Below are 14,340 nucleotides of genomic sequence, written 5' to 3' on the forward strand. Positions count from 1 at the left end.
TGGCCACTGCCATTGCCTGACACTGAAAAGAGCAGTTGGGGATTCCAAAGCCTGTAGAGGCTGTTAATATCAAAGAGCAGACATACCACTTTAGCCGAGGTAATGCATACTGCCCTCACAAGATCCCCTAAGCCAACCAGCATCATCTGAGTCTTGTCTGAACTGAGCCTTGCCAGTCCTATCACAGCCACACTACCGGAAAGCAGATAATTTTGCCATCTAGGTCTGCTGAGAGTGGAGCTGAGCATTGTCATCCTATCGACGACACTGCAGCCTAACCCACCTCAGTATTTCCTCTAGCAACTTCACCAGGGAATCACTTCAGAAAAAATGGCGGAGGGAGGCGGAGGGGAGAGTTTTGTCAGCATATAGAATGTTGTATGTGCTTATAATTTGGGGGATGAGGGGAATGGAGCACATAGACTTATGAAAAGTCCCAGGGGCACTATGCCTCCTTGTCCAATAGCAAATGATGTTTCTGAACTTCATGTATGTGTTGAGCAGGAGAGCTGACATATCTGTACAATCCCACATGAAAGAACGCTGGAGTAGATAAGTAAGTACTCTCCAGCTAGGACCTTACCAAGAAAGGGACAGAGCCATTGACATGTGACTCCATCCATTCCTGGCAGGAGTCAACAACAACTCGGAATCAGTAATAGCTAAAGCAGCTCACAGAGCCATTATGGACACCTAATCTTTTGTGCATTGCCAGTAGGAGATCATCACTGGCCATGAAACTAAAGATACTAGTTTCTGTACCACACCCTGGCTTCAAACCTTGTTGAAAGAGATCAGATATGTTAAATGAAAAGCACTGTCACACAACCTTCTGTAAAATATATTTATCTGCAAAGGACATTGTGAGGATTAATGTTAGCACAGCACTCTGCTAATATAAAATCTTATGCTAGAGCTCAATTATAATCAAAGGACTTACAATATTCCTCATATGTTTCAACAATATTGTCAGGTGGGTGCACTCATAGGATATGACTAACTGCACTCCAGGTTTCTGTTCAGTAGATTTTGGACCTGAAATAAGCAAAAGAAATTAATTTCCAGTTATTGAAAGTGTGAATTTCCAGTCAGTGAAAATATTAATGGGAATGCATAGCTAAAGCATTGAAATACTATTTTAAATAACATGTATAACAAAATATTGCCTGCTTAAGGAAGGTCTGGAATTAGAAAACACTAAAGATGAGCTTGTTATAAATATTAGGCCATTAAGAGAGATTTTACATTTTCATTTGTTGTCAGTCTGAATTTCAGCTGGAATGTTAAGACCTAATTATCTATACCCTAAGGGTATATTTTAGAAAAATGAACATAATTGAACTGTTGTTTGTGATTTTTCCTATACATTAAAAAAAAATCTTACATGGGGTTTCAATTTCTTCCAGTTTGCAGTGGGGGAAAAGAAGCTCTTACTTGTATAGGAGGCAAGGCATGTAAATCAGTGCAGAATTTGGCTTACATTTATAGACACAAGAGTTCGCAAAAAGGTCCCAAAACAACTGTAGATTTATGAGACCTAAAGATACTAGGTGTAAAGAAAAGGAAAAGATTACTGTATTTTTGCCAATTGCAGGCATGGGTGAAAGTAACATTCCATACTTACCGGTACGGAGGCTAGCTCCGGCCCCTGGAAGGGGCGGGGCCTCAGGCGGAAGGTGCGGGGCTGGGAGGGTCAGCGTCCCCCAGCCAGCCCATCCGCACTGCTTGGCCTGCACCGCCCAGGGCTCCGGCGGCGATGTAAAGGGCCCGGGGTGCTGGTCACTGCTGTGGTAGCAGCAGTGGTGGCCAGAGCCCCAGGCCCTTTTAAATAGCAGCCCCGGAGCCCTGGGCGGTGCAGGCCAAGAAGAAGGTGCCCCTTTTTCCACCCTCGGCAGTGGCCCGGGGGGGGACAGTGGGGGAGGAAGGAGGCAAAAGGGGGGATGACGGACGACGTTAAAGCGCTGCGATGGCAGCGCTTTAACGTCAGCTGAGTATGGGCCGGTACTGGGGGCCACTTTTTACCAGTTCGCCGTACCTGCCCGTACCGCCTTACTTTCACCCCTGATTGCAAGCCTGATCCCATGGCCCTGATACTTTGCACAGATTCGTATTAATATGCAGTTACAATCTGATCCTGTTCACACGGAAACCAGTGGCAAAAATTCCATTACCTTGAATGCAAGCCCAGTCAGGTTTATAATCTGAACACTGACTCAGTATTTCCTATTAGTATTTTTAGAGGCATTGAGCCAAATGTCTTCACCAAAAAGTTGTGTTTTTTTAAAAACTGTGGGATAACGAATGCAGGTTAGCTGGTCTTGCTGTAGAATCCTAGTGGAGAGGCACATGTAGCTTTTACCGTGATGTAGTTAGGTCAAGGTCAACATTTTACCTCCCACCTGTGGTTGACCTCACGTTGCTTGAAGTAAAAATGACAGTCTCTTGTCTCCACTAGGATTTTTGTAGAGAGATAGCTAACCCTCGTTATTTATCCTGCTGTAAAAAAATACTCTCAACCTCGATGTAAACTACTCTAACTTTACTGAAACAAGTAGGGTTTCATTTTACTGACACTAAGACTGAATTTGGCCCATTATATCCATTTACTAGACTAACAAAAAAGTGAGAGTTTGCTCCTGTTATCATTTATTTGTTTTACTGTAGTGCCTAGGAGCTCCAGTCATAGACCAGGATTCCACCATGCTGGGTGCTGTAAAAACGCACAAGAAAAAGACAGTTCCTGCCCCAAAAGCTTGCAATCTAAGTATAAGCCAAGAGTCAACAGCTGGATAGAGGTAGATGGGGGAGCGCACACAATGAAACAATATTGTCTAATAAGACAAGATAGACACAGGGTGGGGAAGGGGTAGAACGCACAAGCAGAGTGAACAATGGGATGGCGGCAACTGTTATGTTAGGTCCACCATTTTGGGGGATGGGGTGATACTTGGGAGGGGATAGGCTAAATGAAAAGAAAAAGTGAGGGCAAGGAGGGTGAGAGGGACAGGGCAGAGGAGAAGAGGGTAAGGCAAGGCAGTTGTGGAGTGAAGCTGAGATGAAGAGCCTGAGGAAGGGGGAAGGCAGGGAGGAAGGGAGGGCTGGAGCAAACGGCCAATCAGCAGAGGGCAGAGAAAGTCAGAGCACTTTGAACTGTTTTGACTGGAATGTCGAGAGGTCCCAGATTTGGCTGCTCCTGTTCCTACCGGCTGGAGTCTCTGGTTGGCTGCTCTCTACTGCTCTCCATCATGCCATGGGGTGGGAGTGAAGGCACCATCTGGGTCCTTGTGCCACCGGACTAAGAAGATGTTGATGGGAGGGATGACCCCAGGTGGGCTCCACTTTACGCACTCTCCCCACAAGGGTAGCAATCCTTGCTTTGGCTTCATCTGTTGCTACCAATCTGTGGCTGGCTCTTCTCTGCAGATTTCACACCCCCACCCCCTACGTGGCCCGGGGGATCACCTAGATCCCAGTGCACCCAGACTGTGGCAGGGTCTCTGCTGGACAATTCTGGAGGGGTGCTGGGAGAGGGGTGGACACCATTTTATCCCCTCCTCCACTGCAGCTGACGTTAACCCCATCATGCCAGTACAGTTATGCAAGTATGAATGAGGTTCTGTTCTGCTTACATCATTATCAACAAAAGCATCAGGAAAAGAGTGCTGAGTCTGCCACGCAGCATGTTGGAATCTGCCACTCTGTGACAAACCTACTTTAATCCCATCCCATTTTCAAAAGTGATTTAGGCACTCAGGAGCCTTTGTCCCATTGACTTTCAGTGAGGTGTTGGAGCCTAGGTCACTTTTGAACATGAGATTTAGGCTTCTAAATGAGTTGGGCATTGTGACGCTGTGCAGAATGCCTAAATATCTTCAAAAATCTGGGCCTTAGTCTCTCTGAGCCTCAATTCCCCATTTGTGCAACAGGCATCAAATTATTTTACAAAAGATTTGGAGAATAAATACACAGATACTTGGGAGGTACTCAGACATTATCATGATAGCAGCTCAAAAATTAATTAGATAATCCAAATACTCCCAAAACTTTGGGAAAGTTCAGATCAAAATCTGAACTTCATAACTATTCCCTATCTTTACAGAGAGCCCCAAACCCAGAACGGCAAGTCCTGAACTCAAGTGATATTTTTTGATTCCCCCTCCACCGCCAAAAAAAGGGTGCTGTTTAAACAGAAAGACATGCGTCTCTGACATGGCCTATGCCACCATGCAATGCAAGGAAAATCTTTACTAAGTTCTCATGAACAGAAAACTGAACAGAAGAGGTAAAACCTGCCTAACTAGAAAGCAGAGATGCTGCTGTCCTCCTGCTGTAATAATTTGCATACCTATCCTTTTCAAAAATATTTTTGTAAACTGGCCACATTTATTTCAGTTAGGGCTGTCAATTAATCGCAGTTCACTCATGTGATTAACTAAAAAAAAATTAATCGCATTTAAAAAAATTAATCATGATTAATCACACTGTTAATAGAATACCAATTGAAATTTATTAAATATTTGTGGATGTTTTTCTACATTGTCAAGTATATTGATTTCAGTTACAACAGAATATAAAGAGTACAGTGCTCACTTTATTTTTTTTATTACAAATATTTGCACTGTAAAAATGATAAACAAAAGAAATAGTATTTTTCAATTCACCTTATACAAGTACTGTAGTGCAATCTCTTTATCGTGAAAGTGCAACTTATAAATGTAGGGGTTTTTTTTGTTACATAATTGCACTCAAAAACAACACAATGTAAAACTTTAGAGCCTACAAGTCCACTCAGTCCTGCTTCTTGTTTAGCCAATCGCAAAGAGAAACAAGTTTGTTTACATTTACCAGACATAATGCTGCCCACTTCTTAATTACAATGTCACCCGAAAGTGAGATCAGGCAGTCACAGGGCACTGTTGTAGCTGGTGTCACAAGATATTTATGTGCCAGATGCGCTAAAGATTCATATGCCTCTTTATGCTTCATCCACTTTTCCAGAAGACATGTTTCCATGCTGATAACACTCATTAAAAAATAATGCATTATTAAATTTGTGACCGAACTCCTTGGGGGAGAATTGTATGTTTCCTGCTCTGTTTTACCAGCATTCTGCCGTATAGCAGTTTTGGATAATGACCCAGCACTTATTTGTTTTAAGAACACTTTCACTGCAAATTTGACAAAATGCAAAGAAGATACCAATGTGAAATTGCTAAAGATAGCTATAGCACTTGACCCAAGATTTAAGAATCTGAAGTGCCTTTGAAAATCTGAGAGAGGTGAGGAGTGGAGAATGCTTTCAGAAGACTTAAAAGAGCAACATTCTGATGCGGAAACTACAGAGTCCAAACCACCAAAAAAGAAAATTAACCTTCTGCTGGTGGCATCTGACTCAGATGATAAAAATGAATATGCGTTGTTCCGCACCACTTTGGATTGTCATCAGCATGGATTCATGTCCTCTGGAATGGTGGTTGAAGCATCAAGGAACATATGAATCTTTAGTGCATCTGACATGACGCCAGCTACACCAGTGCCATGCGAACGCCTATTCTCACTTTCAGGTGACACTGTAAACAAGAAGCAGGCAGCATTACCTTCTGCAAATGTAAACAAACTTGTTTGTCTGAGCGATTGGCTGAACAAGAAGTAGGACTGATTGGACTTGTAGGCTCTAAAGTTTTACATTGTTTTATTTTTGAATGCAGTTTTTTTGTACATAATTCTACATTTGTAAGTTCAACTTTCATGATAAAGAGATTACACTGCAGTACTTGTTTTAGGTGAATTGAAAAATACCATTTATTTTGTTTTTTTACAGTGCAAATATTTGTAATAAAAATAAATATGAAGTGAGCACTGTACACTTTGTATTCTGTGTTAATTGAAATCAATATATCTGAAAATGTAGAAAACACCAAAGAAATTAAATAAATGGTATTCCATTATTGTTTAACAGTGAGATTAATTGCACGTGATTCATTTTTTTAAGTGTGCAACAGCCCTAATTTCAATGCTAGAATGATTTTGTTATAACAATCTACTCCCACCCCCCTTCTGATATTGCATAGTGACTAGATGAGCATCATTAGGAATCACTTAAACAGTGACAGGAGGGGAAGGAAAAAAATCCAATGAATTGCACAACTTCATAGGTTCAGTGTTTTTCTTGGGTAATTAGAAGCACATGGAAATTGGTTAAATAAATAGCCATAAGAATTGTGCTAAAGCAGTTGTAACAATACAGAGCATAGCATACTTGAGTATGAAACAGGGAGTTTGTTTGAACATAAAGGTACAATTCTCTTGGGGGTTCTGTTGATACTGTGAATTGCAAGAGGTCAACTTCAGCAGTTTAGAAAGTGCATCAGATCTCAGAGTGTAAATTACAGTGTTAGAATTCAGTTGAGCATCATGTCCTGCCCCACCCCTTTTTTATCTGTTCTATTAATGTTTTAGAAAGTGAAACTTTCCATCCAATTGAGGAATTCTTCACTTGCAATCGGTGTTTTTATATACAAGAAATAAATGTATGAATTGTTTAACTAGGTTGAGGACAGTGCCATACATTGGGGAAATACATATTTTAATCACATGAAAATCTGAGGTCTGAAAAAGACACCATAGGTATGAGCATGGCTATTTTAATTTTTTTTTTGCCTTTTTCCAATGTATATATGAAATGGCTTTAACAACAAAGATAAAATGAACTGAACACAAGGAAGAAAAAGGAAAAAAAAAAAAGAACACAAGGAGTCTGATTCAGCAAGGCACTGAGTGGGCTCCTCTGAGGCATTAACCACTTTCAGCTTCCATCAGCTACCATCAACAATAGCAGCCAGATGCCATCAGGCTGTTTTTAGCCATCAGGTAACAGTTTAGAAACTCCTGCATTCAGTGCCTAATTGTGGTCTCATTGAAGTCGATGGGCGTTTTGCCATTTTCTTTTGAGACCAGAATTTCGACCTAAACTATAATGGAGCACACCTGCTCTGATGCCCAATCTGGATACAGAGCAGCTGGCGGACCCGCATGCTTGGGCTCTGCATTGTTAAAAGGTGGTGTGCTCTGTCTGTTCTCTCTTATAAACTAGAGCCAAACATTTGTCTAATGGAAGACACAGTCAGAGCTCCCATTGACTTCAATCGAATCGAGATTTGACTTCTAAGGATTGATCTGACGCTCACCGAAGTCAACGGAAAAGCTCCCATGAGTGCCCGAAGCATGGCCCCAGGGCTAAATAGAGTTCACAAGTTCTTTTAATATGACTTCTGGATGCTCCTTACTTGGGACTCCAGGGTAAGGCTTGAGTCAGCCGTGGGTTTATTTATTTTTTATGATTACAAACCAAGCCAGCTAATTTATTTGGAAATTAATTGCAACTTCAGGCTGAATGATTTGCAGTGTTGCCAGGTTTGTGTTCCCCTTATTTATTTGGATGGCCATTTTTTAAAGCAAATTACAGCCCTACTTTATGCTCTCCAATGTTTCTGGAATCATCATTTTTAAACAAACCATTCACTGTAGTTGCCATGTTGTATGAGAAATTAAGGAAGTAAGGCAACAGATACAGAGAAATTGATCAAATTTCCTTGAGGGAAACTACCCTGGAAGAATGTTTTGCTTTTATGCATCAAAGGATTGCAAAGTGCTGTGTAAACACTAACTAAACAAGTTTCTCAGCACACCTTGAAGGTAAGTAAATCTTATTCTATCTTCTACATCCCTTGATTTGTCTCACACCTTTCCTCTCAAGACCTGTTTTAATGATCTACCATCAAAGGCTGATGGAACCAGTTCAGTTTGAGTGGATTGGGGTAGAATACTGCAAAAATGACCAACTGCTCTACTGACAGTTTGGTAGAGAATTATAATCCTCCTGTCATCAACTGTTGAAAGATTAGCTCCTAACAATCTCTTTCCTAGATTTGGCCTCGTAAGACATCATGAAATACTGATGGCCTGCAAAAGATGAAATACTAAGAACACATCAAGAAGCACATATAAGCAAGTGCAGCAGAGAGAGTTGTCATGTATCACAAGGATTAGTACAACAGTCTGGTCTCTCTAGGGGTGACACCCACACTAAGCACAGGGAGTAAAGCCTGCACAGGGAAGTGTAATGCACATCTCCCCCCTTCAATGAGCTTGGCTTTTGTTTTAAAAGAGGATAGGTCCTATTTCTCTGCTGGTATAAATGGGCTCAACTCTACTGACATCACCTAATTGTGCCAACACAGACCTTGTCCTATATGTGAACCATTAGAAATGACAGCAACCATTTCATTTCTTCACAGTGTATAGCTGAATGGTCTGGAATTTTAATACTTCCAGTAGACGTTATTCAGTAACAGAAAAATAATCATCATCACTGAATATCAAAATTGTTTTGATGGATATTTTCCCACAAAATAACATTTTTTTTGGTCATCATGAAACACCTTAGGCAAAATCATTTTTTATACTTGTTCCCCCCATGGTAGGCTAAGAGTACCAGGATGCATACAATATTGAGTATATTTCAGAATGCATCCCAGTGGGAATACTGCATCTGTATTCACAACAAAGTAAATTTGGCACTGAGTTTTAATCTCTTCATTGCTAGGAGTATAGTATAAATTCATACATTTTAATTTTTATTGTACTCTCTTTAATAAATGTAATTACCTACAATCTTTGAAAATTAAAGTGGTGTAAGTGAAGGATGATGTCAATCAAAATTCATAATCTGCTTGTTATGGGGCATTCTTTCTAACTAAGAGACAGGGCTGAAGGACAAATCACCAAGTTCTCATTCAGGCAAAACTCTTATTAAAGCCAAGTGGAGTTTTGCCAGAGCAGAGAGACAGTAAAAATGGAGGCCTGAATCATCCCATATATAGAAAAAAGGAGTAAAACCTCTGAGCGGGGAAAGGGAAGGGGGAAGGTGTCTCCACACAGAATTCCCTGCCTTCTGCACCATCACTCCACTAAAGGGATGGGCTTCACTCCTTGAGAATATGCTTAGGACCCACCTTCAAGCCAGGAAGATCCCAGGCCTTCTATGGGAACTGGGGCCACACAGGGCAATGCATTGTTCCTGTCCCCATAGAATTATAGAACCATATGGTTAGCAGGGACCACCAGGGTTATTTAGTCTACCCCCCACCCTTGCCAAGATGCAGGATTTGTTGCAGCTATCCAGCCTCCTTTGAATTTTAATTCTATCCTCCAAAGTATTTGCAGTCCTCCCTAGATTTGTGTCACCTACAAATTTGATCAGCATGCTCTCTATTCCTACATCCAGGTCATTAATAAACATGCTAAATAACACAACACCCAGAAAAGATCCATGTGGAACCCCACTTGAGACCTCCTTCCAATCTGTCATCATTCCATTAATAGCTACTCTGTTTCCAGTTGTTTAACCAATTATGCATCCACTTAATGGTAGTTCTACCGAGCCTGTATTTCTCTAGCTTACTTATGAGAATGTTATGTGGGATTGCGTCTAAAGTCTTGCTAAAGTCCAAGTATATTATGTCCATCGCATTCCCCTTCTCCACCAAACCAGTTACCTTGTCAAAGAAGGAAATCAAGCTGGTTTGGCATGATCTGTTCTTGGTAAATCCATGCTGGCTCTCAGTGATCACCGCTTTATGCTCCAGGTATTTGCAAATGGAATGTTTTATACATTGCTCTAGTAGCTTCCTAGGTATCAAGGTCAAACCGACTGGTCTATAGTTCCCCGGCTCCTCCTTCCCCCCCATTTTAAAGATGGGCGCTACATTAGCCCTTCTCCAGTCTTCCAGTACCTCTCCTATCATCCATAAGCTTGCAAATATCACCAATGGCTCTGAGATTTCTTCAGAACCCTAGGATAAATGGCAACAGGCCCTGCTGACTTGATTCATTCAAATTAGTCAAAAGAACTCTGCTGTGTTCTTTACTTTTCCTGATCTGCATTTATTTCCCTTTATTTTCTATAACAACTTCTCTGGTCATGCTATTTTTTGTATGAAGAGTGAAGCAAAGTAGGCACTGAGCAGTTCCGCCTTCTTATCATCTTCTGTTACCGGCTCATCTTCTCCATTGAGCAGTGGGCACATGCCATCCCTGATCTTTCATTTTTGTCTGACATATTTGTAGAAACCCTGCTTGTTTTCTCTAACACTTCTTGTCAGTTGTAACTCATTCCTTGCCTTGGCTTTCCTGACTTTGTCCCTACATACTTGTGCTATTCCCACGTATACATCCTTACTGACATGCAAGTCCTTCCATTTCCTGTATGTACCCCTTTTGGGTTTTAGATAGCTAAAAAGCTCCTTGTACAGCCACATTGGTCTCCTGTGGCTCTTCTTATCTTTCCACTGCATCGGAATAGCATTATGTTGAGCCTCTAGTATTACATCTTTCAGGAACTGCCAGCCCCCTTCGACTCCTTTAGAGTTGAAGGGGGCTGACAGGGGGCTCCTAGACCCAACACACATCATTTCCCACTGTCCAAAGGAAGTTGAGGGAACAGTGCTCTGGAGGTGGCTACTCTCTTTATGCAATGTAGGGCCTTCTTTGTGTTCTGTGCTGGTACAGTGCCAAGCATAATGGAGCCCTGATCTATGACTGCTACTCAGATACAAACAAAAATAACGTTTGAATAACGGGAAATTCCCCTCCGTAGCCATGCAAAGACCTCAGGATTTGAACATTAGAACAAAGAGAAAGGGCATTAACTGCTTCAATCTGAAAAATCTATGTGATTGTCTTACTCTCAAAATCTTTAACAATTAGTGTTTTCTAGGGTAACTGGAGATGAATATTCCTGTAAGACACAGATGCTTTGCTTATTTAAAGCATTTCCCAGACTTTTGAAAGCCAAGTTACCCTGCAGGCAAACAGCTTCCTACATCCCTATCTCTGATTATTCAAGGCCTACTGATCTTAACTTGTACATCTGCTGTATCCCCCTCTCTCTGGCTAGTCTTACGGAGCCCCCACATCACCATAAAAATGTAAAGAGTTAACCAACAGGTTGGGTTATTGATATGATAGCTTGGTAGCTCACTAAATACTCAGAAAATAAATGATGGTCCAGTTCACAGAGTGAGAGGTTTTCTTCTTTAACCAGTGTACCATTGGCTACATAATACTTATATGGATGGTCCACCGGGTTCAATTCCCTGCTCTTCTGCAGACTCATCATGTGACATCAGTGTCTCAGTCCCTCATCTGTAAAAGGGGGTTAACAGTAGTTCCTGATCTCTCAGGGGTGTGAAAGATAATACATTGAAAACTGCGAGGTACTTAGATACTACAGTAAAAGAAGTCATATAGAACATAGCCCATGAACCCAGGCTACAAGCTGTATTTAAGGTCTGGCTTGAATTTTTGCAACAAAACTCTTCTCTTGTCAGCGCTTTGCATCTTCCCAATCCTGGGCCATCTGGGTATCATCAGAGCAACCATAAGCAGTTTCCAATGGCCCTAAGGGAATTGATGGGGTACAGAGATGTCTTGGCCATGGCTCTTGTGCTGCAGGGAGAGGGGCCGTAGGAGCCACTATAGCAATTCTACACCAACAGAGGATCTCTCTACACAAGGGGAATCCTCCAGTGGTTGGTTAAACCAGAATTAGAATTGCTTTGTGTCACTAGAGTGGTATAGCCAAGGAGCAGGGGCGCAGTCTATAAAGAAGAGGAACAAGCACATTGGACATGGAAGGGATGTGGCATTGTTAACAGCCACTCAGTTATGAAATGTGGATAGCTGGGTATCCTGGAGCTTTCTTATCGCTTGGAATATACAGCAAATGGCTGAACTGTTTTGGTGCAATCAGAGTAGAACCGTGGCCTTCGGCATTAGGTTTTATTTCCCCCACCCCCAAAGTTGACTGCAGAAGATGAGCTAATATGCAAGAGTCAGCATTCGGTAACAACAAAGCCAACAAGATAGCTCATTGGTGGGGCTTCAGGACAGAAGAGGGAGATGGTTAGGAATTTAGACATGTTAAGGAAACAATGTGCAGAGTATTATTAATTACTGAGGAGCAGTATATAGTAGTGCTATTTCTATAAGTAATGCATACTTAGGCAAGATTAACCACATATTCTGTTATGTACATGCCCCACTCATTGTGAAATACTCTCATTGACAGGTCATTGCTAGCATACATTATTCTTTCCCTGTCTCAACACATGCATGATACTTTGTCATACCTCAAATCCTCCTTCTTAAGATTGTTATTTGAAGAGGGGTTTTAAGAAAAAAAGGGTTCCTGGCCTAGTTTGTTTCAAGTATAAATATATATTTGCTTTAATTATGACGTAAGTATAGCTAGAAATAATACAACTAGTAGGGGAAGGGATGTCAAAGCCAATTGGGGCTGCAGATTGTATTCAAAAAATATTTGTATTAACCTCTACGAGTCAGGAAATAAAAAGTGAACTGAATTACTTACTGGTTATTATACTCACATTAACAAACAAACAACACGTTTACCAGTGGGTTCGGTTACACCCACCTCTGCATTGCAGCATTTAATGTTACCAAGACCTATTCCCTCTTAAAGTGATCAAAATTAATAATGTACATGCCTAGGCTAACAAGTGCAGATTCTTCCGGCCAGTCGGTTTTGGACCCATCGAGGAAAAAGCTGAGGACGTGCTCATTCTGAAATCAAATAAAAAAAACAACAGAAATATTACATGCTATGAATGGGTAGGGGATGTGCTCCATTTTCCAACACTGGTCCCAAAGGGCAACGGACTGGTTTGTCTCTTGCACATGCACTAGAGGAATAAGCAGGAAAGGGGAGCCTCTTCCCTCCCATTGCAGGGCCGCATGGCAGGATAGGGCCCTAGTACTCCCTTGGATGTTGCTCTATGAATCCAGATGCACACCCGAGTGGGGTGTAATCACAGCCCCGACCATCTGTGCAAAAACTGGGTTTGACAGCAGGCACTAACAAGGGTGCATCCTGCCCCTTTTTGGGGAAGCAGGAAAGAAGCACACCTGAGGGAGTTGTACCTTGGCCCCATGAGCCATCCTGCTCTGTACTAGCTGGATGACTCAGGGACACTATGTCTTTGCTTCTTCCGGTCAGCATGCCACACGACAGCAAGGCCAAAACGTGGTCTCAGATTAGTGTTTCTAGTTGGTAAATATGCTGCAAAATATTTCAACCCCACCCCCTGTGCAGCCCTTCTGTGGAGAGGAAGTGGTGCAGAAGGTCTTGCATTGGTCCCCTGCATGCAGGGTGAAATTCACCCCATTCACTGGACCAGTGTACGGCCTGCAGTGCCACATAACTTAAGTGGTGCAAACGTCTTCTGTTGGCTCTCTGTACCCTTCCATTCTAACAAGGCTAATAAAGAGTTAACTTTCTGACAGAGCTCAGACATGCAAATAGGAAGAAGAGGATCATTTTTCACCACATTGTTTAAAGAGGCCTCACCTCTTGTGCTAGATTAGAGATTTTATTTGTGTTAACTGACCCACAGTGCTCTAGTAAACAGATGTAAAAGGTAGTTGAATTCAGCTTTAGAGCAGTAAAGTAATAAACCAAATCCCCTGGTCTCAAATATTGTGCAGTGCACTAAAAATGTGAATTTCAAAATGAACAGTTATAAGAGTTCTGAATCAAAGCTGGACAGTAATTGCATTTTATTAGCTTTTTCATAAAGCAGCATGTCAGATTGTCCATGCTTTAATGTGGTTAGACTAGCCACATTTATATCAGTGTTACCGGGATTGACACTATAATGAACTGGATGCTGCACAAGAGCCTTTTCAGATTCCAGCATTCAAATGTCATCAGCGTTTTACAGGGCTAAGAGAAATAAGATGTCTCTTATCAACAGCATGTCCTGCTTCAGTTTGACAAAATGCAGCAAGAGACAAAAAACGAAAAAGAGGAGCTTAATGATAAATGTAGCTCCTAGAGCAATTAACATCTGGGATTAGCAAAAGAAAAAGAAACATATGCTCAGCATTCAGATATGATTTAACAATTTGGATTTATTTTGACATTTGTTTTTGCTTTTTATTTTTTTGTTTGAAAAATAAAACCTCCAAAATGCTTCTAAAAATGTCACTTTTCCTTGATTCAAATAGGAGAAGAAGTGATTAGCAAGAAAGTGCCAGTACTCCAGATAACGCCGAGAGCTGACAAATACAAGGTAACTTTAATCTTCTGGGGATATCTCATATGTGAACACATATACTGCTTCAGGTAGTAGTGTCATCTTGAACATTTATTAAACAATAGGCTTATTCCTTGTGGGACCCTTATTTGCTTTTTCAGCATAAGTCTCTACAGGCAAGTGTAGGGAGACTCAGCATTTGAAGGAGTATATTTTTGGCAGC

The 14,340-nt window shown here is 41.4% G+C and overlaps 1 protein-coding gene across 1 annotated transcript in view; it reads right to left on the reverse strand.

The window, feature by feature from the left end:
• Positions 1–14,340, reverse strand: part of PIK3C2G (phosphatidylinositol-4-phosphate 3-kinase catalytic subunit type 2 gamma) — a gene marked incomplete at its 5' end in the record, with an annotated part of 290,505 nt that overhangs the window by 39,309 nt on the left and 236,856 nt on the right. The window contains 2 exons of the mRNA XM_084630371.1: positions 941–1,035; positions 12,570–12,645. Coding sequence (XP_084486497.1) covers positions 941–1,035; positions 12,570–12,645 — 171 coding nt within the window. The remainder of the gene's footprint in view (positions 1–940; positions 1,036–12,569; positions 12,646–14,340) is intronic.

Source organism: Lepidochelys olivacea (assembly GCF_965140295.1).
Source record: "Lepidochelys olivacea isolate rLepOli2 genome assembly, chromosome: 1".
Lineage (NCBI taxonomy): Eukaryota > Metazoa > Chordata > Testudines > Cheloniidae > Lepidochelys > Lepidochelys olivacea.